Here is a 24,564-nt window from a genome sequence, read left to right as displayed (position 1 = left end):
TCCTTCCTCCCCCTTCCCCCCTCCCAGTTCCAGCATGGCCCCCCTCCCTCCATCTTTCAGATTCGTGCCCCTCCCTCTCTCCCACCCATGTTCAGGGTCCCTCCCTGTGTCTGTCGTTCAGGGTCCGAAGTTGAGGGTCCCTGCCTGCCAACTTCAGGGTCCCTCCCTCCTACTACTACTTATCATTTGTGCAATGGCTCCCTCTGACATTCAGTGTGTCTCCGTTGCTCCCTGGACCCCCCCCCCCCCCCCCCCACCGTGCAGGCTTCAGGCGATCAGGTGACGTGAGGCATGCACGAGGCCTCGACAAACGGGATCTGAGTCTGACTCCTGCCTTCCCCGCCCCCAACGTCATCACGTTTTGACGCGAGGGCGGAGCTACAGTTCCCTGTTATCTAGTATAATACTGTTTCTCGCTGTGCGTCGGGGGGGAGCGTCGGGGGGCGGTGGAACTGGCGATTGGCTGAGTGTCATAGCCCCGCCCTCCACATCATCATGTTGTGACGCGAGGGCGGGGCAGACACTCATGGGATCTTGCAAACTTACATTTAGAATGTTGGGGTTGTGAATTATGTGTGGATGGGGCGTGGCTGAGGGCGGGTCTATGAGTGAGAGTGAGAGCGAGTGGTGCTGACAGCCTAGAAGACTACAGGGCTTCAGTGTTTCCCTGCCAAACAGTGAGGTTCAGAACGTTGGAGGTGAGAATTATTTATATAGATATACATACACACACCTATATATATATATATATATATATATATATATATACACACACATACACACACCACACCTATATATATATGTATGTATATATACACACACACATATATATGTTCATTCCATTTTTATTATATTTGGGGGGGGGGGGGGGGGGGGGGTTAGATAGTAAACCACTTAGATCCTCCAGAGTGGAATATGCGGTATAGCAAGTTTTTAATAAACAAACATATGTGCTCTATGAATTGTTAACACTTGTTTTTGTTTCCATTTACACTCCAGCTGCTTCCCTATGTTTTTAAAGAATAAAACCCCAAGTGATACCATTCTACCTTCTTTCTTACCAGTCTCCCTTTTTATACCATTTTTGAAGCCAGCGTTTCTGCTGCACTCTCATGTCAGAGCAGTACCTGCACTTCTATGTCTAATCTCCTCAGATCTACCTCACTAAGCCACGGTAAAAAGCTGACTGCAGTAGTGTAGGTGCATGTCTTGGGCACGCACCAGGTCAGTTTTTGCTGTGTCTGCAAAAAAGGACTTTTTTTTAATGGGATGGGAAAAGGGCTTGCGGTAAAACTGAAACCAGCACGCGCTTAAAACTGGCCTGAGTCTTTATCGCCACCCATTGATCTAGTGGTAAGGGCTACACACTACACGCGCAGTGACCAGTCGGCAAGTGCCGACTGCCAATTACCGCTGCAAACGCAGTGTGTGGGAGGAAATAAGTAAATAAATCAAGCAGGTATTATGGGCACACGGCAAATCTGAAATTACCACCAGGGGGCAGCCTGGTGGTAGTCTCATTTTGGCACACGCTGCACGTGCGTAGAGCCTAACGTGCCTTTGTAAAATGGCCCCTAACTGGCTACTATATGAGGCTCCTCAATAAAAAAAATCCATCCAAATTCCTTTTTAGTGAAAATTCCAACCCCACTGTGCTCTTAGAAGGCCACATGAGTTCAGCTATAACCATGTAATGATCTGACTAGTGGATGCAGTTGTCAAACATATCTTAATAATTCTCTGTTATGTAACATATGAAAAATCATATCAAGGGTCTGACCTCCCTTATACGTAGGAGCTCTCACTGCTCCAGTTATATATTCCACATAGAAGCTAGAAAGCTCTCCTCTTCTTTAGCAATAACATCCCCTTACTGAATATTTGAATCTTTCCTCACTATTGATTCATTACAACTTAGGGGGCATTAATACACATTAAGGGGCAAAACACGTATAATATGACAATAAGGTTTGTTATATTATTGTAATGCACATTAATGTACATTAGCATGGGATATATAATAATGAGATAACGTGAGACTACCACTAGAGGCTGCCAATGCCATTTTGAACCCAGCACCAGCAGAAGCAGGAGTGACTGGGGATCACTCCTGCACCAGAACCCCTAGACAACAGGTAAGCCTGGAGAGGAGCCTACAGGAGGGTGGGGTCTTTGAGTGAAAAGGGGGTTCTTTGATGGATAGGATTTGTGATGGGGGTCTTCGGAAAGGGAGGTAAACTATATGGGGTCTGTTTTGTGACTGGTGGTCTACATGAAATGTAAATGCCTGTGAGTTGTGTCTCCGTACAGTGTAGATATGTGTCTATGTAGATCTCTGGCAAGTGTGTGGGTGTATATCAAATGTTGAGAGGAGTTGCATGGGGTGGAATTATGGAGCTTGTGTGTGTGAAGGTGTTGTGTGAGTGTTTTATGGAGATAATGTCTGTGCAGGGGTCTGTTTTTGATTGATTAGGTGGGCATATGCTTTTGGGATGTTCTTACTCCTCTTACTTCTTCTCACATTCTTTTCTCCTTTAACCAATGTTCATCAAGTCAATAGGCCGCTGCATCCAAACATGAATTCATGCATCTAGGTACCAGAATCTACACTAGCAAGGATCTTAAAAGTTGTCAGCATAGAAGAAATTAGTAATCCCAAAACGAAAGAGAGAAAGAAAGAAACCCTAATGTATTCCACAGGTGACAGCCCTGACAGTGGAGAAAAAAGCATTCCAGTCTACCTGGAATGTCCTCTGATGAAGGAACCACCAGTACTAATCTCATCTACTCGAAATGTCAGAACAGCAAATCTATAGCTCAAATCTATAGAAACCCTAATGGAATCTACTTGCATCAAGATTTATTCTAACAGTATTGATCACAGTTGATTTTATCTAGATAGTCTGCGTTGATAAACCAGATTTTCAAATTTCTTTAGAGATAAACTGAAAAGGAGGGATAATTTTAATGCTCTGTCAGAGAGAAAAGAATCAATCCAGCTGATGAAATTCCCTGTAAGATACTATCAGGGGAATTTTTGAAAGAGAAGGGCACCCATCTTCCGACAAAAATCGGGAGAAGGGCGTCCTTCTCTCAGGGTCACCCAAATCGGCATAATCGAAAGCCGATTTTGGGCGCCCTCAACTGCTTTCTGTCGCGGGGACGACCAAAGTTCACGGGGCGTGTCGGCACAGCACTGAAGGCGGGACTGGGGCGTGATTAAGATATGGGTGTCTTTGGCCAATAATGGAAAAAAGAAGGGCGACCCTGACGAGCATTTGGCCGAGTTTACTTAGTCCATTTTTTTCACAACCAAGCCTCGAAAAGGTGCCTGAACTGACCAGATGACCAGCAGAGGGAATCGGGGATGACCTCCCCTTAGTCCCCCAGTGGTCACTAACCCCCTCCCACCCCCAAAAAAATGTAAAAACATTTTTTGCCAGCCTCTATGCCAGACTCAAATGTCATACCCAGCTCCATCACAGCAGTATGCAGGTCCCTGGAGCAGGCTTTAGTGGGTGCAGTGCACTTCAGGCAGGCAGACCCAGGCCCATACCCCCCTACCTGTTACACTTGTGGTGGTAAATGTGAGTCCTTCACAACCCACCAGAAACCCATTGTACCCACATGTAGGTGCCCCCCTTCAGCCCTAAGGGCTATGGTAGTGGTGTACAGTTGTGGGGAGTGGGTTGGGGGGGCTCAGCACACAAGGTAAGGGAGCTATGTACCTGAAAGCAATTTATGAAGTCCACTGCAGTGCCCCCTAGGGTGCCTGGTTGGTGTCCTTGCATGTCAGGGGGATCAGTGCACTACGAATGCTGGCTCCTCCCACGACCAAATGATTTGGATTTGGTCGTTTTTGAGATGGGCGTCCTCGGATTCCATTATCGCCGAAACTGGGGACGAACATCTCTAAGGTTCAGCGATCTCAACATTTAGGTCAACCATCTCTAAGGTCGACCTAAATGTTGAGATTTAGGCGTCCGACTGTATTATCAAAACTAAAGATGGACGCCTATCTTGTTTCGATAATACGGGTTTTCCCACCCCTTCGCTGCACCAACCTTTCAGATGGGCGCCCTTACAGATGGTCGTCCCCTTTCGAAAATGCCCCTCTATGTTTAACCAAATTAAAATACTTGATAAGTCCAACATCATGATCAAAATCAATGCATCAAGATCTACCCAAAACAAAATGCCATCAAGCAGAGTAGATTTGTGTTGTTAATTGCACAAAAACCTATCTGAATGGAATCTAGGGTATTGGATTTCGACCAAAAGCCAGAGACAGAAGACCGTGCCATAATTTACTTTTTGCTTTTCCATCTATCGAGGGTGTAAAGAGATTTAAAATATTTAATAGACTTTCATTAGTTCCAGCATTTAGGCTTTGGAGCGATTTTTATATTTGTTTTATTGTATAGACATCTTACTCTCAATTTAAGAAAAGTGTGAAAACCCATCTTTTTAAGACATTTGTTTAGAATTAGTTTGATGTCAATTATTTGGGTTTGTATTATTCCTCCCAAGATATCGCCTTAGGGTTCTTGTTTTTAACTTATTGTAAACCGCTAAGAACCTGATGGTTTTAGCAGTATAAAAATACATTGTAATTGTAGTAATTTGGAATGTAAAGGCCTTTTCAAATCAGATTATAAACAAAAGCCAGTATAAACATGAATTGAGATTATATTTAAAACAATGTTCCATCTTTAGACTGGTTATAAAGAGGAAGCAGAGCAGTGTAAGAGCACATATACAAATTTACTAGGGACTTCAAATTTTGCAACAAGAAAAACTTTCCTCAAAAAAAGTATTTCTAATTATAAGATTTTTTTTTTCAAGCAGTCCTCTTAGAAAAGCAAAAATTCCTGATGCTGGTGAAGCAGATGGGAAATGTGAAAAACAGGATCCCTCGAGGTGTCAATCTATTTAAATTGAGCATGTGTTGCAAGTCAGTGGCTATAAAGAACAGAACAGTGAGAAGAAATAATTAGCAATAGACATTTATTTTTAAATTGCACCTATACTCCTTTCCTTTTTGGGAACAGCAAGCTGAAGAGACTATGATCTGGAAATAATCCGGAATAGCTATTTCACTAGAAATCCAACCTGTAGGTTCTTTTTGGTTTGCTTTGCACCAGTACAACATGTTACTAAAAGCCCTTAGGTTCAACTTTTCTGCATATTTTCCTTTTATTTACTTCTCCATTCTCTTCTTCAGTTTATAAAAGACCTGAATGTATTTTAATAGCTGCAGAGTGCCTTGATATAACTTATGAAACTTATTAATATTTCTCTGCTATTTTTGAATTAAATACTATGCAACAGGGCATTTCCACATTCCATATTGTGGATTAAAAACTGGTTGAAGGATAGGAAACAGAGAGTGGGGTTAAATGGGCAGTGTTCACAATGGAGAAGGGTAGTTAGTGGGGTTCCTCAGGGGTCAGTGCTAGGACCGCTGCTTTTTAATCAAACATATAAACGGCGAGTGACCGACTCACTCGCAAATGCGCAGTAGAGACTTCCCTCTCTGTCCCGCCCCCGCGTCAATACGTGATGACGAGGGCGGGACAGAGAGGGAAACTGCGAAGCCGAGGTTGATACCGCTCCACCCCCCGCCCGCCCGAGGTCGCCACTACCGTTCCCCCCACCCCCGGAGTCGCCGCCGCCACCCCTCCACCCGACCCGGGCCCTCTCTCTCCACTACTAAACTTACACATCCATTCGCCGGAACGCAGCACGCACATCAGCTGAGCTGCCGTCGGCCTTCCTTCCCTGCCTGTGTCCCGCCCTCACTGACGTTACGTCACAGGAGGGCGGGACAAAGGCAGAGAAGGAAGGGCCGACGGCAGCTCAGGTGATGTGCGTGCTGCGTTCCGGCGAATGGATGTGTAAGTTTAGTAGCAGAGAGAAGACCCGAGTCGGGTGGAGGGATGGCGGCGGCGGCGGCGGCGACTCCGGGGGGGACAGTAGCGGCGACCTCGCGGGGGGAAGCGGTGGTGACCTCGCGGGGAGGGAGGGGGCGGGGAAGGAAGGAAGGAAAACCCCAAAACCAGCCCGTTTTTATGGGCTCAACGGCTAGTATATTTATAAATTATTTAGACATGGGAGTAACCAGCGAGATAATTAAATTTGCTGATGACACAAAGTTATTCAAAGTCGTTAACTCGCGACAGGATTGTGAAAAATTACAGAAGGACCTTACGAGACTGGGAGACTGGGCAGCTAAATGGCAGATGATGTTTAATGTGAACAAGTGTAAGGTGATGCATGTGGGGAAAAAAGAACCCGAATTATAGCTACGTCATGCAAGGTTCCACGTTAGGAGTTACGGACCAAGAAAGGGATCTGGGTGTCGTCGATAATACACTGAAACCTTCTGCTCAGTGTGCTCCTGCGGCTAGGAAAGTGAATAGAATGTTGGGTATTATTAGGAAAGGTATGGAGAACAGATGTGAGGATGTTATAATGCCGTTGTATCGCTCCATGGTGCAACCGCACCTTGAGTATTGCATTCAATTCTGGTCGCCGCATCTCAAGAAAGATATAGTAGAACTGGAAAAGTGCAGCGAAGGGTGACAAAAATGATAGCGGGGATGGGAGGACTTCCCTATGAAGAAAGACTAAGGAGGCTAGGGCTTTTCAGCTTGGAGAAGAGACGGCTGAGGGGAAACATGATAGAGGTATATAAAATATTGAGTGGAGTGGAACAGGTGGATGTGAAGTGTCTGTTCACGCTTTCCAAAAATAGTAGGACTAGGGGGCATGCGATGAAACTACAGTGTAGTAAATTTAAAACAAATCGGAGAAAATGTTTCTTCACCCAACGCATAATTAAACTCTGGAATTCGTTGCTGAAAAACATAGTGAACGCAGTTAGCTTGGCAGAGTTTTAAAAAGGGTTGGACGGTTTCCTAAAGGACAAGTCCATAGACCGCTACTAAATGGACTTGGGAAAAATCCACAATTTCGGGAATAACTTGTATAAAATGTTTGTACGTTTGGGTAGCTTGCCAGGTGCCCTTGACCTGGATTGGCCGCTGTCAGGGACAGGATGCTGGGCTCGATGGACCTTTGGTCTTTTCCCAGTATGGCATTACTTATGTACTTACGTAAAATTTCAACTGTTTTAGGGGGTCTTTTACTAAAGATTAGCTTGAGTTATCTGCAGCAGGGACCATAGGAATAAAATGAGCACTGCTGGGGGGCATCACATGACCTCATCAAGCATGGACGCATAGAGCTTTCTCTCCCACCAACTTTACTATAAAACGGCAAATAGCAGCCTAATACCTTTTTCTTTTTCAAATATCCAGAAGCAAGACTTCCACCTATATAAAACTTTATTATTTACTTGCTTCCCCTACTCCGGAGGCGAAACCTGAAGGCTCAGTGGCAGCTGAATTATCTTCAGCCAGCTTGAATGTTACAGCATTGTTGGAGAGTTCACAGTAGGATGTGGCTTTTCGAGCCACCCATCTGATCTCATTTGTATTTTTTCAGGACAAGAAAGCTTTACTCAGGGCTCTGTTTACTAAGAGGGGCATAATCAAATGGGGCACCCAAGTTTTCCTGAGGGCATCCTCACAAAGCATCCCCGCGAAGGAGCGGGGAAACCCATATTATCGAAACAAGATGGGCGTCCATCTTTCATTTTGATAATACGGTCTGGGACGCCCAAATTGCAACATTTAGGTCGACCCTAGAGATGTGCACTTCAGGCAAGCGGACCCAGGCCCATCCCCCCCTTCCTGTTACACTTGTGGTGGTAAATGTGAGCCCTTCAAAACCCACCAGAAACCAACTGTACCCATATCTAGGTACCCCCCTTCACCCATAAGGGCTATGGTAGTGGTGTACAGTTGAGGGGAGTAGGTTTGGGGGGCTCAGCACACAAGGTAAGGGAGCTATGTAGCTGGGAGCTTTTTCTGAAGTCCACTGCAGTGCCCCCTAGGGTACCCGGTTGGTATCCTGGCATGTCAGGGGGACCAGTGCACTACGAATGCTGGCTTCTCCCATGACCAAAGGGCTTGCATTTGCTCGTTTCTGAGATGGGCGTCCTTAGTTTCCATTATCGCCAAAAATCACAAACGACCAAGTCTAAGGATGACCATCTCTAGGGACGACCTAAATTTCAAGATTTGGGCATCCCCTTCCTTATTATCAAAATGAAAGATGGACACCCATCTTGTTTCGCCCCTTCGCCGGGACGTCTTGCGAGGACGTCCTCAGGAAAACGTGGGCGCCCCTTTCAATTATGCCCCTCAATGTGTCCCACATACTTCACTTGAGGCAGACAGAACTGGAATTTGTCTAATGACAGCTTGAGCCCTTGTGCTTCCAGCCTGTCAAGGATCTTAATCAGTTTCAGCTCGTGTTCTTCTAGTGTTCTTCCAAACACAATGAGGTCATCAAGATAGACCAACACTTCCAAGAGACTCATGTCTCCACCCATCTTCTCCATAAGTCTGTGGAAGATACTTAGAGCTCCTATGATCCCTTGGGACACCCATTTGAATTGGTAAAACCCCAGTTGGCAGATGAAAGATGTCTTCTCTTTATTACTTTCCTTCATAGGTATCTGGTAGTACCCACTCCTTAAGTCTAAAACTGAGAACCATTTGCTACCCATCAGACAGTCTAACACATCATCATCTGTTCTTGGTAATGTGTACTGGTCTGGTCTGGTTCTTTTGTTCAATGTGTGGTAATTTATACACCTTCGTATGGATCCATTCTTCTTCTTTGCCACCACTATAGCTGAGGCATATGGACTTCGGGACTCTCTGATGATTGCAGCATCCAACATCTCTCACAGGTGCTTTTTAATATTTTCAATGTCCCCTGGTGCCAACCATCTTGATCTCTCCCAGAAGGGGCATGGATCATGCAGAGGTATGGGATGTTCTACTCCTTTGGCCAAACCTACCATGACACTCATGCGTTGAAAGACGTTGCTTTTGTTTAACAGCTGATGTATCAATCTATCCTACCAATAAGGAGGAAGAAATGAATCCGCAAAGTTAAACAATGAAGAATCAATTTTTTGTGTTGATGCCTTTCACTGAGAACTGCCTGCAGTGATGGATTCCTCTCTGTATAGATGGGCTATTTATGATCCTTTTTGTAAAGTGATCTCTTTCTTGAATTCATTTTGTACCCAGACCTGAACTTTATTTGTTTTCAGGTCAGAGATAAGTAAAATGCCTTACTGTACTTATAAATCACTCAAGTACAGTATCTATCATCAATGTCTGCTTTAACATATGTCTCTGAATAGTGGATGGATGGTTAACACATTGACAAAGTCAGGATCCACCATCTCCTGGCACTTTTGGGTTATAAAGACAGTCTTCCTTCTTATTCTCTGCCAGTGAGAATCTCTACAGCTGAAACCAGATGCTGTGTTTCTTAGGAAGATTTCTGTGCATTTCCTTTAGGCTTGAGAAGTTCAACTTGTGTCTTTTTTTCTCTCAGGTCCTATGTGGTTCTTCCAACATGCTCTTCTCCTTTCTCCCTGAAACTCCTGACCGTTTCTCAGGTTGAAAATCTGAATCCTTCAAAATAGCCAATAATACGTAGGTCTCTAATCTTTGCAGTGAGAGAAGGCTTATGTAGTTTACAGATAGCTTCCTTGTTTTCAGAATCCTTATTTTGCGTACATCTAGTAGCACTATAGAAATGGTAAGTAGTAGTAGTGTGCCATCTGAAACCTGCTTGCTGAAATTCCTGTTATTTCCTTTCTGAAAGATTCAGTCAATACAGGAATCCCCCTCCTCACAGCAGGTTTTACCTTGTCCTGTCAGAAAACAAATGTAAACTAACTGTATAATATATGGTACCTCTTTTCTCTCATTTTGGAGACTCACTCTGAGTTCAAACCAGGCCTTCAAAAACTATCAACAATCTTTTCACTCTGGGTCATCATTTTGCTCATATAAACTTTTATAGAAGTGTTTACCAGCATCATGAATGCAATTCACAGAAGCAATAGCATAACGATAAGATTTAAATTTAGCTGCTAATACAGCTACCTATATAACCCTCCACTGTGTCTTCTTTGCAACACTAGCAGACATGTGAGAACAGAACCAGCATGAGATACTTGTGTGATAAGATAATTGCAAATGCATTGTAAAGAAAAATTCTTGTCTCTGCAGGAGGTGCTTTTCCATATACCATCGGTCGCATCTCTCATGGATTCAATGTACGCCCAGACTTGTGTGCAGTGGAAAATAAAGTTGATCCAAGAAAATACCTCGGTTCATTTTATACAGATTCACTTGTTCATGATCCATCTGCACTAAAGTTACTAATAAATATAATAGGAAAGGTAAGTTAATATACTTCCACACTGTGCTATTCTTGGACTGTCCTTCTTTGTTAATTGTACAGTGCTGCGCAACCCTGGTAGCGCTTTAGAAATGTTAAATAGTAGTAGTAGTATTGTTAAGCTTTAAGCTGTGAAACAACTCAGGTACAATTGATTTGCATAAGTTTGTGCATTTGAAACAGTTTTTAAAATGAATGTAAACTAATTTGAGAAAACAGCAATAATGGGTTTTTAAAAAAGCCAAATGAACTGAAAGTTTTGTCTGTGCACATACCTAATTTTAAATGTTATTGAAAATATATGCAACCCTAACATTCTTAATGTTTATCTGTTTAGTCTGTCCCCTTGTAAAATCTCCAAGCACAATGCTCAAATTTCCTCATTCCAATCATTTATCAGTTATTGTATCTTACAATCAGAACATAAGTTTCTTAAATCTCTTTTCAAAGAGGATCCTAAAACTACATAAAGGTCTTCACCATTTGCCCAGACCATGATATATCCCTTACTCCCCCAGTGGTCACTAACCCCCTCCCACCCTTAAAAAAACATTTTATAAATATTTTTTGCCAGCCTCTATGCCAGCCTCAAATGTCATACCCAGCTCCATCACAGCAGTATGCAGGTCCCTGGAGCAGTTTTAGTGGGTGCAGTGCACTTCAGGCAAGCGGATCCAGGCCGATCCCCCCTTACCTGTTACATTTGTGGTGGTAAATGTGAGCCCTCCAAAACCCACCAGAAACCCAATGTACCCACATCTAGGTGCCCCCCTTCACCCATAAGGGCTATGGTAGTGGTGTACAGTTGTGGGGAGTGGGTTTTGGGGGGGGGGATTTGGGGGGGGTGAGCACACAAGGTAAGGGGAGCTATGTACCTGGGAGCAATTTATGAAGTCCACTGCAGTGCCCCCTAGGGTGCCCGGTTGTTGTCCTGGCATGTCAGGGGGACCAGTGCACTACGAATGCTGGCTCCTCCCACGACCAAAGGGCTTGCATTTGGTCGTTTCTGAGATGGGCGTCCTTGGTTTCCATTATCGCCGAAAATCAGAAACGACCAAGTCTAGGGACGACCATCTCTAAGGATGACCTAAATTTCCAGATTTGGGCATCCCCGACCATATTATCGAAACGAAAGATGGATGTCCATCTTGTTTCAATACTACGGGTTTCCCCACCCCTCCACCAGGACATTTTGTGAGGACGTCCTCAGCAAAACATGGGCATCCCTTTCAATTATGCCTCCATATATGAACTACAAAACTTGTGAACGAACTACAGAACAATGCCTGACATGGCCAAAAATGGACTACATCAGTGGCAATAGAACGGTTAAAATAAATTTTTTAAATACATATAAAAATTTCTTACTATCAAAAATCTGATACACAACGTATCAGAATCTAAACTTTAAAACATTTAAATGCATGAAATAAATTTGCAAACACTGCCTCCATTGTATGCAAATCTCTCTCATGCATATTTATGGTTGGTATCCTGAAAACCTGACTGGCTGGGTATGTCTTGAGGATGGGATTAAGAACCCCTGCTCTAGAATAATACTCTTTGCCTGAAGCCCAGAAGCCACTCAACAGTCTTTCTCCAGTATATATGCTCCCTTCTGCTTTCTCTAGAGACTTGTTCCTTAGTGCTGACTTTGCAACAGCTGTTCTGTATTCTGAAGGTGATTTATCTCATGCATTTTCGTTGTGGGCTCCTGAAAACTGACAGGCTAGGTGTCTTCTGCACTGGCATAAACCATTTTCAACTAATGGAAATAGCATATAAAAATGCAGTCTAAAGCTTTAGTTGGGTCATATGCAATTTATTTAAAGTCAATATGCAAGGAGAAGATCAGATCAGCTAATATAACCGCTGAACACGGCTTGGTGAATAAAGCCTCCGTGATTTAATTGGAGAAGGATGCTCCTTTTGTATATCATCAATACACTTGTTGTATTCTGCTTCTGCAGTACCCCTGGTTTTCTGTTTTCGACTTTACATATAAGGCCTTATGGTGACATCTGCTGGTAGCAGTCTGAGCTAAACCCCAAACCAGTATCTTTCCATTTCACTATCTAATAAGCAAAAGGCAAGTTTTACAGTCTGTCATGAGAATCAAATCTACTGACATACTCTGTACATATCCTTGTATCACTGTTTCATATTTCCTTACATATATCCGGGGCAAGATTAAGGTATAAGCAAACTAGGCATGTGAATAGGGCCCATATGTTTAGGAAGATGTATAGTTCAATGGCTCCAAAGGAGGACTTTCCCCCTAGTAAGTCAGCTGCTGACAGACAGAAGAATTGGTGGTGGGGGAGAGGGAATCAAGCACCACCAATGTCCTCAGAGGTCTGTCTGTTCTTCCTAATCCCTGTGCATTATCTTCTAGTAGGCATGAGGAGTCGGTGAGCAGCACTGGTGTAGTTTCTCTGTTTGTTTGTTTATTTATTAGGATTTATTTACCGTCTTTTTGAAGGAATTCAGTAAAGGTGGTGTACAGTAAGAATAAGTCAAACATGAGCAATAGACAATTACAGCAGTAAAAATATTCAAATGACAATACAACGTATGGCATGGAGGGGCATAATCGAACGGCACCACCCATCTATATGGGCGGCCATCTATATGGCCAGCGCCGCAAAGAGCAGTCCCGAACCGTATTATCGACAAAGATGGCCGGCCATCTTTCGTTTCGATAATACGGTTCGGGCCGGCCAAATGTCAGAGATGGCCGGGTTTGAGATGGCCAGCATCTGTTTTCGACATTTGGTCGTGGGTGGGGCCAGCATTTGTAGTGCACTGGTCCCCCTGACATGCCAGGACACCAACCGGGCACCCTAGGGGGCACTGCAGTAGACTTCAAAAATTGCTCCTAGGTGCATACCTCCCTTACCTTGTGTGCTGAGCCCCCCAAATCCCCCCAAAACCCACTCCCCACAACTCTACACCATTACCATAGCCCTTATAGGTGAAGGGGGGCACCTACATGTGGGTACAGTGGGTTTTGGGGGGGGTTGGAGGGCTCCCATTTACCACCACAAGTGTAACAGGTAGGGGGGATGGGCCTGGGCCCACCTGCCTGAAGTGCACTGCACCCGCAAAAAACTGCTTCGTGGACCTGCATAATTCTGTCAGGGAGCTGGGTATGACATTTTAGGCTGGCATAGAGGCTGGCAAAAAAATGTTTTTCTTTTTTTTTTTGGGGGTGGGAGGGGGTTGGTGACCACTGGGGGAGTAAGGGGAGGTGATCCCCGATTCCCTCCGGTGGTCATTTGGGGCACCTTTTTGAAGCTTGGTCCTGATAAAAAAAGGGACCAAGTGAAACCGGCGAAATGCTCGTCAAGGCCGGCTTTCTTTTTTCCATTATTGGGCGAAGCCAGTCATGACCACGCCCCTGTCCCGCCCCACCTTCGCTACCCTACCGACGCGCCCCCTTGACATTTGGGCGGCTCCACGACGGAAAGCAGTTGGCGCTGGCCAAAATCAGCTTTCAATTATACCGATTTGGCCGGGTTCAGGAGATCGTCAGCCATCTCCCAATTTGTGTCGGAAGATGGCCGGCGATCTCCTTCGAAAATAAGCTGGATAGTATACCACTTACAATGTCAACACAATACATAATAGAACATTTAACTGACAGTGTAGGATATAAGCAAAGATGTGTTTCTTGGAGGGCGAACACTAGCAGTGGGGGAGAGCAGCCAATTCAGCTTTCTGGGGGGCACCACCTCTTCCCCCCATGCTCCTCCACAAACTGCACTTGTGGTGAACAGCGTTTCTTAACTGTTGCTTCCTCTTCTGTTGGTATTCCTTTGTAGTCAGATTCACAGGGAGGGGGAAGTGTAAGTGTATGTTGAAGGGGGTGGCCCAACTTGCTTCACTGCCTAGGGCCCACCAAAGGGTTAGACCTGCATTGTTTATACCCAGGTTATAGCCATTGTATTTGGGTGGTATCCCAAATCCTCTTCATAATGAAATTTGATGTGTTTCAGTTCATATCTTATGAAAAAAAGGATTATCCATACTATGAGACAAAGAAAACTACAGTAGGAAAGAACAGAAATTGAAAATATAAACTATAAAAGAAAGGCGTGCTGAATATTGGCAACTGCAGTCAAGGTTTCAGTCTGTGCAACTTATAATTTGTGTAATTCTGCTGCACGACTAATATTCCATCAGTGTCGTTATGCTCATATTAGCCCTCTCCTCAAGTCACTTCACTGGCTTCCTATCCGTTTCCGCATACAGTTCAAACTCCTCTTATTGACCTATAAGTGCATTCACTCTGCAGCTCCTCAGTACCTCTCCACTCTCATCTCTCCCTACATTCCTCCCCGGGAACTCTGTTCACTGGGTAAATCTCTCTTATCTGCTCCCTTCTCCTCCACTGCTAACTCCAGACTCCGTTCCTTTTATCTTACTGCACCTTATGCCTGGAATAGACTTCCTGAGCCGGTACGTCAAGCTCCATCTCTGGTCGTCTTCAAATCTAAGCTAAAAGCCCACCTTTTTGATGCTGCTTTTAACTCCTAACCCTTCTTCACTTGTTCAGAACCCTTATTTTATCATCCTCACTTTAATATTCCCTTATCTCTTGTTTGTCCTGTTTGTCTGTCCTAATTAGATTGTAAGCTCTGTCGGGCAGGGACTGTCTCTTCATGTTCAAGTGTACAGCGCTGCGTACGTCTAGTAGCACTATAGAAATGATATGTAGTAGTAGTAGTAGTTTTAAAGGACTAAAAGAAATCTATGCCACAGATACCCTGAAATCCTTATTCTTCCTGCTCAGAAACAACTATAATTGTATGAACATTAAAAATGGGCAAGATGCAGAAGGGGCGCTGGTGAGCTCTGTGCTGCATGAACGCCTGATACCTTAGCTCCCGAACTCCTTATACAGAATCCTGAGATTATTGCCTTTTTATCTGAATCAGAATTTAATCTTCTGCCTAAGACGTACCTAATAACATAGAGGATATGGCAGGACAAAATTTGAAAATTGATCCAAGCTCCATTCTATTACCAGCATCAAAAAGACCGAAGCAAGACTGCCACTCACCTTCTAAAATGGTGCCGGAGCACGAGTCAGGAATCTCTCTGCATTCGTTAATAGAAGAAATCCTGCTTATAGAAGGTCTCCTACAGGATAATCAAACCTTCCTTTCTGAAATAAAAGAAGATATTACAGAGATTAAATCACAAATTTCTACTATAGAAACTCGCACACAGAAGGCACACTCTGACCTTGAAAAGAGATCTGGAGGACCTAAATAACAGGTCGCACAGAAATAACACCCATTTGGTAGGTCTCACAGAAGGAGCAGAAAGCACAAATATGATGGATTACCTAGTAAAACGTTTACTAAAACTGTTTGATCTTCCTGCTGACCTCTCTATAGAAACTAAGCGCGCCCATTGTGCTCCATCGTTCAGACCTGCTCATCAAACGTTCTCACGCCCAGTGGTCATTAAAACTACGGCACTACCCTCTAACATTACTCCTACTGCAGAAGACGAATTTAATAGCTCCTCTGATGAAGAAATGAAGCTCTCTTTATACCCTGACCTAAACAAGAAGACTAAAGTTCAGAAAAGAAAAGTCTTCCTTGCACACTGCAATCGTCATAACAAGATGGAGGCTCAATTCAAACTTTTTTACCCAGCCCATATGAGGGTTGCCCTCAACAACACTACCCATAATTTTGAAGATCCTGAAGCTTTTATCTCCTTTCTGGACTCCTGTGACCTTTAAGTTGGTTACTTGTCTTATATAACTTCCTGTCTGCCTTACATCAGAGCTGTTTCTGCTTCTCCAGTGCAGACTATAAATGCATGTTGTCTGGTTAATATAAAACATTATACTCAATTTCTGCAACTACCCTTATTAGCTTTATATGTTGAACTTTATGCTAGTATATCTTTGCAAATTTAGATTGACTAGAGATGTTAATATCACTTGTACTTATTGATTCTACATTTCTCAGTAATTTTATTGGTTCCTATCCAATATTACTGGTATTAACTTCTCTTCTCCAAACTACTCTATATGCTCTTTTTTATAGGCATTAATCTCTCTTATGATCCCATGAAAAGGTGGGGGGGGGGGGGGGGGTTGGTGTTCACGTGCTCAGACCTTCTTCTCTCACTGCTTCTCATTTCAGCATGGTGGCAGCTGTGCTGCGGAGTGCTGGTATGCATCCATTTCAAGTTTGATTGCTTTATACTGCATATATGTTACTTATTTCTCACTCTCTATATATGTTTTTTCTGGTAATTTCTGCCTGATCCTAAGTACAATAATAATGCTATTATTTGGATTATATTTATTACCTCTATAAACACACCTCTATTAAAAGGAAAACACTACTACTGTATTGTAAACATTTGAATGCTAAGATAATTTGACTTCAGGAAACACACTTAAATGCAACTGATAGTTCCAAATTGCAAGATAAACATTATCAAATTGTGGGTTTTTCTCCTGCTTCCAAGAAACATAATGGTGTAGCTATCCTGATACGTAGGTCACATCCTATTACAATTCTAAAACAAGCCTGTAATAAACAGGGTAAATGGTTACTACTAGACATTACTATAACTGCCGCCTTTTATTGGTTAACTTACATGCCCCAAACATGGATTCCCCCCAATTTTGCCATGATATCACTACTGAAAATTATTGGTATTGGGCAGTTCTCAGATCATAATAGGCGGGGACTTTAATCAAGTGCAAGGCATCATTTTAGACAGGAAATCTTCTTGCCCCCTAGGAAAACTAACTCCTTAGCCAAAATAAATGACCTGAAATTTACGCTAGGTTTATTTGATCCCTGGCTCCTGTCTCACTCTATGGAACAAGATAATACATTTTACTCCTCCCCCCCCCCCCCCCCCCCCCCACAACAGTTTCTCCCATATTCATTATTTCTTAATATCCTCAAACTTGCTTCAATGTGTACTTAATGCTGATATCCTTGGAAGATCTCTCTCTGACCACTCGAAAAGAAGGCAGTAAAAGCGGCTGATTCAGGTGAAAAGTCGAAACAATCTTAGGTAGGTAGGAAGGGACAGTCCGAACCGTAACCCTAGATTCCAAGAACTGTAAAAATGGATCACGGCAGGAGAGAGCCTGAAGCTCCGATACTCTCCTCGCCAAAGCCATGGCGACTAAAAAGACCGCCTTGAGCGTAAGATCCTTCTCTGAAGATATCTTGAGCGGTTCAAAAGGAGCCCTCTGCAAAGCCTTCAGAACCACCCCCAAGTTCCAAGATGGCCATGGACTGTGCAATGGGGGACGAAGATGTAAGGCTGCCCACAAAAAACGAACAACATCTGGATGAGCAGCAAGGGAAGATCCTGCCACATTCCCCTGGAAACAAGCTAGCGCAGCCACCTGGACCCAGAGGAAACTGTATGCCAGTCCTTTCTGTAAACCCTCCTGCAAAAAATCCAGCATCTGTGACACAGAAGCTTGTAATGGTGACCAAGCCTGTGCAGCGCACCATGACTCAAAAGTATGCCAAACACGAGCATAAGCCATCGAAGTGGACTGTTTGTGGGTCCGCAGCAAAGTAGCAATAACCTTGTCCAAATAACCCTTCTTCCTCAACCTTGCCCTTTCAAGAGCCAGGCTATAAGACTAAAGCAGGAGGGATCCTCCATAGCTACCAGACCCTGATGCAGAAGGTGTGGCAACAGAGGGAGACGAAATGGCTCTGCCACCAACAACCACCTGAGATCCACATACCATGGCTGACGGGGCGAATCCACTAGGATCACCAGTCCATGGTGAAGACGAATCTGGCGCAGAACTCACCCTATCAAGGGCCAAGGAGGAAACACATACAGAAGCTCTGATGGCCACAGTTGAGAAAGGTCCTCCATTCCTGAGGATTCAGGATATCTCCTGCTGAAAAAATGTTTCACTTTGGCATTTGTGTTGGACGCCATCAGATCGATCTCCAGCTTTCCCCACTTGGAACAAATCTGGAGAAAGGCATTCGCTGCAAGCTCCCACTCTGCCGGGTTGATGCGATGCCTGCTGAGGAAATCGTCTTGCAAATTTCTTTGTCCAGCAATATGGGCCGCCGACAAGAGGAACAGATGACGCTCTGCCCAGTCGAGAATGTTGGCCGCCTCAGCGGCTAGGGCTGTGCTCTGAGTGTGTCCCTTACGGTTGATGTAGGTTACTGCCATCGTATTGTCTGAGAGAACTTGGACCGCTTGACCTTCTAGAGTCTTCTGGAAGGCCAGGAAGGCTTGGAAAATCACTCTCAATTCCAGACGATTGATGGACCACCCCACCTCCAGAGCTGTCCACTGACCTTGTGCAAAGCGGTTGAGGCAATGAGCACCCCAACTGGACAGGCTGGCATCCGTGATCACCAGCAACCATTGAGGGGTTGCCAAGGCAATCCCCCATTGTAGATTGCCGTTGGAGAGCCACCAAGCCATGCTGCATTTTGCAACAGGGAACCAAGGCAGCTGCCGCTGGTACTCTAGAGAGACTGGAGTCCAGCAACTTAGCAGGGACAGCTGCAGGGGCCGCATATGTGTCCTTGCCCAAGGTACCACCTCCAAGGTGGCTGTCATTAATCCAAGAAGCTGTACATAATCCCAAGCTCAAGGTCGTGGGGTAAGCAAGAGAAGATGAACCTGAGTCTGGAGTTTCAGGCGCCTGCTGTCAGGAAGAAAGACATACCCTAAGTTTGTGTCGAAGTGCACTCCCAAATATTCAAGAGACTGCGAGGGGGTCAGATGACTTTTGGAAAAGTTGACCACACAACGCAGAGACTGCAGGACTTTGATGACTCTGACAGTCGCCAGGCGACTCTCCTGCTCTGAGTCTACCCGGATGAGCCAATCATCCAAATAAGGATGAACTCTGACACCTTCTCTCCGTAGAAAGGCGGCCACCACCACCATCACTTTGGAAAAAGTGCGAGGTGCCATGGCCAGACCAAACGGCAAGGCACAAAACTGAATATGTTGGTCCAGAATTGTGAAGCGCAGGAACCATTAATGGGGAGGCCAAATCGGAATATGCAAGTAAGCCTCCTTGAGATCCAGAGATGTGAGGAACTCCCAAGGTTGAACAGCTGCTATGACAGACCTCAACGTTTCCATGCGAAAATGAGGCACCCTCAGGGATTCGTTGAGCTTGTGCAAGTTGAGGATCGGCCTATAAGTTCTGCCTCTTCAAGGAACTACAAAATAGATGGAGTACTGACCGGAACAAAGTTCGGCCTGAGGAACGGGAATTACAGCCCCGAGATCTAAAAGAGACTGTAACGTGTCACTTACGGCTGCCCTCTTGACAGCTGTGCAGCAACACGATTCCAAAAAGACGTCTCCAACCGGAGCAGCAAACTCTAACTTGTACCCGTTTCTGACCAGATCCAGTACTCACTGATCTGACGTTACTTTGGTCCACTCTTCGAGAAAAAGGGAGAGTCGACCCCCTATTCAGGGAACTGAAGAGTGGACCAGCGCCCCATCATTGTGATGGACACCCCTGGGTTCCCTGTCTCTGACCAGAACCTGCAGACCATATGTCAGAATGAAAGGAAGACCGCTGCTGAAAATGAGAACATTGCCCAGAACCAGAGGCCTGTCCAGGACGGTAAAGCCAAGCCTCCCGAAACCGAGCCCTCGAACCGGAAGAGCTCCTAGCAGAACCCTTGGGCTTGTCCTCAGGGAGACGCTGGTTCTTGGAATCCCCTAGATCTTTAACAATCTTCTCCAAGTCCTCCCCAAATAAGAGTTTCCCTCGAAAGGGCAACTTTGACAAATGCCGCTTAGAGGCTATATCAGCCGACCAATGTCGAAGCCAGAGCAGACGCCTAGCCATCACTGTCAAGGACATTTGTTTGGCAGATGCCCTTACCAAATCATAAAGGGCATCAGCCAAAAAGGCAAAAAACAACTCCATTCGAGGAACAACATCCGAAAGAGAGCTGGGACCCTCTGAGGACTGCTCAACCGCCTGCTGAAGCCAAGATAAACACGCCTGAGCCGCATAAGAACTGCCAAGAGCAGCTTGCGGCGCCAGGGCTGAAACCTCGAAGGAATGTTTCAAAGAAGTCTCCAAGCGGTGGTCCTGCATATCTTTCAAAGCAACTCCGCCCTCCACAGTGAGGGTAGTCTTCTTAGTAACCGCAGTAACCAGCAAATCCACCTTAGGCAGCTCAAAAAGGTCCAGGTGAGACTCCTCCACAGGATAAAGTCGAGACATAGCTCTAACTACTTTTAAGGTCCCATCTGGGTCCAACCACTGAGCTGAGATAAGCTCCTGAATGGACTCGTGGACCGGGAAAGCCCGAGAAGGCTTCCTAGTATTGACCATCTTGGGATTAACAGAAGAGGTAGTAGAAACTTCAGAATCCTCAATATTAAGAGCCTGTAAGGCATCAGAAATAAGCAAGGGCAGCTTGTCGTGATGAAAAATACGCACAGCTTTAGGGTCATCCTGCTCCTGTGGCTTAATCACCCCTTCCTCTAGATCCTCCAATCTAGAAAGTCTAGAAGATTCCTCTGAACCTGCAACAAGGGACTGAGGGGGGGGAGCGGAATGCAGAGCCATGGAGGCAGCATCAGAAAGGGGAAAAAAACTCTCCTGCACTTAGGATCTGGAGTGTCTGCAAGAGAAGAAGACTCCATGTCCCCCCCCCCCCCCCCCAAATAGGAGCCTGTAAAGCCGAGGAAACATAAGGAGACATTGAGAGATTATGGGAATCCGGGAGAGCCCTCTTCATCAGAAAGGCCCGGTGCACCAACAATACAAATTCAGGAGAGGAGTCTCCCTAGCTGTCTGCCCCAGAAACTGTCAAATTTGAATTCCTTGCCGGCAGAAGAGACTCCTGTAGCAACCCCGGCTTCCCAACGCCCTCACCCTCTAAAGGAACCGAGAGCCGCGCATCACCCGATGCATCAAACATGGCGCAGCCGCTGAGCTCAACTGGCCAAGCTCAGGAGCCTCCCCAAGAAACGAATCCAGGATCTGGAAGGAATCTGTCCACCACCTGCTGGAGATAAGAGATAAACTAAAGAGGGAAGGAGCTGGATGTTCAGAGTCACTACCTTCTTTCAGTGTTCTCTATTTCCACCTGCTGGTAGGCGGATACAACCCACCAGTTCCTGGATTCATCTGCTGTTGATGCTAAGGAAAATGCATTTACAAGACCTAAAATAAAAACTTAATTCTACTCTGACAAAGATGCTTTAGAGATAATCCATATTGAAAATTCCAGGCTTTGTGCAGAGAGCAACACGGCGAGCCACCTTTTGGTGCAATATCTTAAATCTAAATCTAATAAGTCTCGAGTGGCCCATATTGTTGACTCCAATGCGATCCCATATTCCTCAGACAGTGACATCACTCAACAGTTTCAGACATATTATAAGAAGCTATATTCTTCTGAAATCCAATTTACTTTAGATGCTTTTAAACAATTTACCAAAGATTTAATGCATCCATCAGTTTCCCCATCCCAGAACTCCCTTCTTAGACAGAGATATTACTGACCAGAAAATTTTGACAGCGATTAAGCCTCTCACTAAGGGAAAGGCACCTGGAAACAATGGATTCACAGTAGAATTCTATCAGGCCTTTGCTGATTTATTGGTCCCTAAATTATCTTACAGTCGCTACAAGCTGAACCTGAATGTAATAGTTCTTTCCTTCAATCTACTATAATAGTTATCCTGAAACCTGAAAAGAATCATGCCGAAGTAGAAAACTACAGACCCATTTCACTCAACAATATAACAAGATTTATACAAACATTTTAGCAACTAGACTTCAGAAAATTCTCCCTGATCTAATCCATAGAGATCAAAATGGTTTTACCCCCAATAGACTAGGTAGTGACAACTCTAGACTTTTTTTGGAATATATTTTATTTTTATTACATTTGTACCCCGCGCTTTCCCACTCATGGCAGGCTCAATGCGGCTTACATATTATATACAGGTACTTATTTGTACCTGGGGTAATGGAGGGTTAAGTGACTTACCCAGAGTCACAAAGAGCTGCCTGTGCCTGAAGTGGGAATTAAACTCAGTTCCCCAGGACCAAAGTCCACCACCCTAACCACTAGGCCACTCCATATTGATCAAAACTGAAATATCTGAAGAGTCAAATATGGCAATCTCCCTAGATGCCGAAAAGGCTTTTGACAGAATTGATTGGGAATAATTATTTCAGGTATTTCACTGGTTCAGCTTCATCCCTAAATTTATTTGTATGATACAACTTCTATATAATAACCCTATAGCAGCTACTGCAGTCAATGGGATTATCTCTCGATTTTTCCCACTTAAAAGAGGCACTAAACAGGGTTGCCCCTATCTCCCCTGCTTTTTAACTTGGCATTGGACCCACTTGATACTTCTATTAGGGCCCATCCTGATATTGTAGAGGTTCCCTCGGGGGCTGTGTCATATAAACTATTCATATATGCTAATGATATTTTGGTTTACACAATCCTAGAATCCTTACCCACACTGCTTCATGTCATTAACTCTTTTTCTCCTATCTCAAGGTGCAAAGTTAATTGGACAAAATAGCAGTGATGCCTTTAAGTCCCCACATTTTAAAGCATCAGTTAGAACATTTACCTTTTAAGTGGGAGCACCAGAAAATTACATATTTGTGCATTTGGTATGCAAACATCATAGATAAATCTATGAAGTTGATTACTAACTCTATCCTATCCCTTACCAAATCCATCCTGAATTCTTGATCCCCTTTATATCTCACATGGTGGGCAGATCAGAAACAATTAAAATGGTCCTGGCTCCAAATTTAAATTATATCTTCAGTATGACCCCTTTGCCCTTTCCCTTTTCCCTGTAATTTACACAAGAAGTTTGATTCTTTAATTAATGTATTTCTCTGGAAGAACCCCCCCCTCCCGTATGTCACTTAAAAAAACTTGAACCTAGGAAGGAGAAAGGTGGCATTAACCTACCAGATTTTAGACACTACCATTCTGCTTTTAGACTATCCCAATCTTTACTTTGGTTTCAGAGAGACATGGGCTGTGATACTCCTAGACGGCTATCCTTAGAACCCTCTTTGCTGTATCCATGTCCATTACACCTTCTTCCTTTAATGGACAAATTCCACTATCCTAAATCCCTCCAGATATTAAAAGCTTCTGCATGCACAATCCTTGAATTTTGTAGTGATATTAATATGCAAATACACCCATTGGACGGTGTACCACTTTGACATAATATTAATTTTGATTCCACTTGCATAGTGCACTCAGAATCACAATGGAAAACTAAAGGGATATGGTGCTTATCACAATTATTTATTAATGGTAATTTACTTTCCCAAGATGATCTGACATTACTGTTTAAGATACCACTAATGCATTCTATCTCATGGAAGCGGGTTGTCTCTTATACGTCCTCCTTTTGATCTCTATCAAACCTTAAGGTTTCTACATCAGAATTGTCATCCCTATGTCAACAAATAATTATGGGAAAAAGAGAGCTTCTACTTTGTATAATAAAATACATGACTTACCTAATAAATGTATAAATCTTTGGGAATCATTCTGGAAGAAAGAATTAAGCTTTTGCTCATCTGAATTTGATTGGCCTACATTCTGGTCTAAAACTCTAAGACCTGCAAAATCAGCAGCAATATATCAATCATCTTATTTAACTTTTCATAAAGCTTATTGGACCGCATCCCAAATAGCTAAAATTAGAAGTTTATCTAAATTGGATCTTTGCTGATCTTGATTTATTTCTGCAAAAATGTCAAGGCCTACTGGAACTTTATCTGGAATAGAATGGTTTTAATATTTGATTTGCCCAGAGACCTGGATATCTCCTACAAAACCATAATTTTACACGCCTCTAATCTGGACATTATAATACCAGATGATCATCAGAAACTGTTTAACACTATGATAGCAGTTGCTCTTCACCTTATCATACACAACTGGAAAAACAATTTGCATGGTGGAGTCATCTATGTGTAATAAGGAAGTATGAAGCTGCTTTGGCTCTCAAGCAACATATTCTTCAATCTTCATTAAAACCTTGGGCACCATTAGACTCATATTGTGCTACTATCAACACCTGGGCTCAGGTCAATATAACTTAACTGCTCTGATCACCTTTATTGATACCTTTATTATTATCTTTTCACACCAGATACGATGGATGCTTTTCTGTTCTGTTATATTGTTGAATTGCAAG

The 24,564-nt window shown here is 44.0% G+C and overlaps 1 protein-coding gene across 2 annotated transcripts in view; it reads left to right on the top strand.

Annotated features, from left to right (window-relative positions):
* Positions 1-24,564, top strand: part of ACMSD (aminocarboxymuconate semialdehyde decarboxylase) — an 81,311-nt gene that overhangs the window by 50,125 nt on the left and 6,622 nt on the right. For both annotated transcript variants that reach the window (XM_030210381.1, XM_030210382.1), the window contains one exon: positions 10,167-10,339. In XM_030210381.1, the coding sequence (XP_030066241.1) occupies positions 10,167-10,339 (173 nt within the window). The remainder of the gene's footprint in view (positions 1-10,166; positions 10,340-24,564) is intronic.

This window comes from Microcaecilia unicolor, chromosome 7, assembly GCF_901765095.1.
Source record: "Microcaecilia unicolor chromosome 7, aMicUni1.1, whole genome shotgun sequence".
NCBI lineage: Eukaryota > Metazoa > Chordata > Amphibia > Gymnophiona > Siphonopidae > Microcaecilia > Microcaecilia unicolor.
This window is presented reverse-complemented; position numbering and strand designations above follow the sequence as displayed.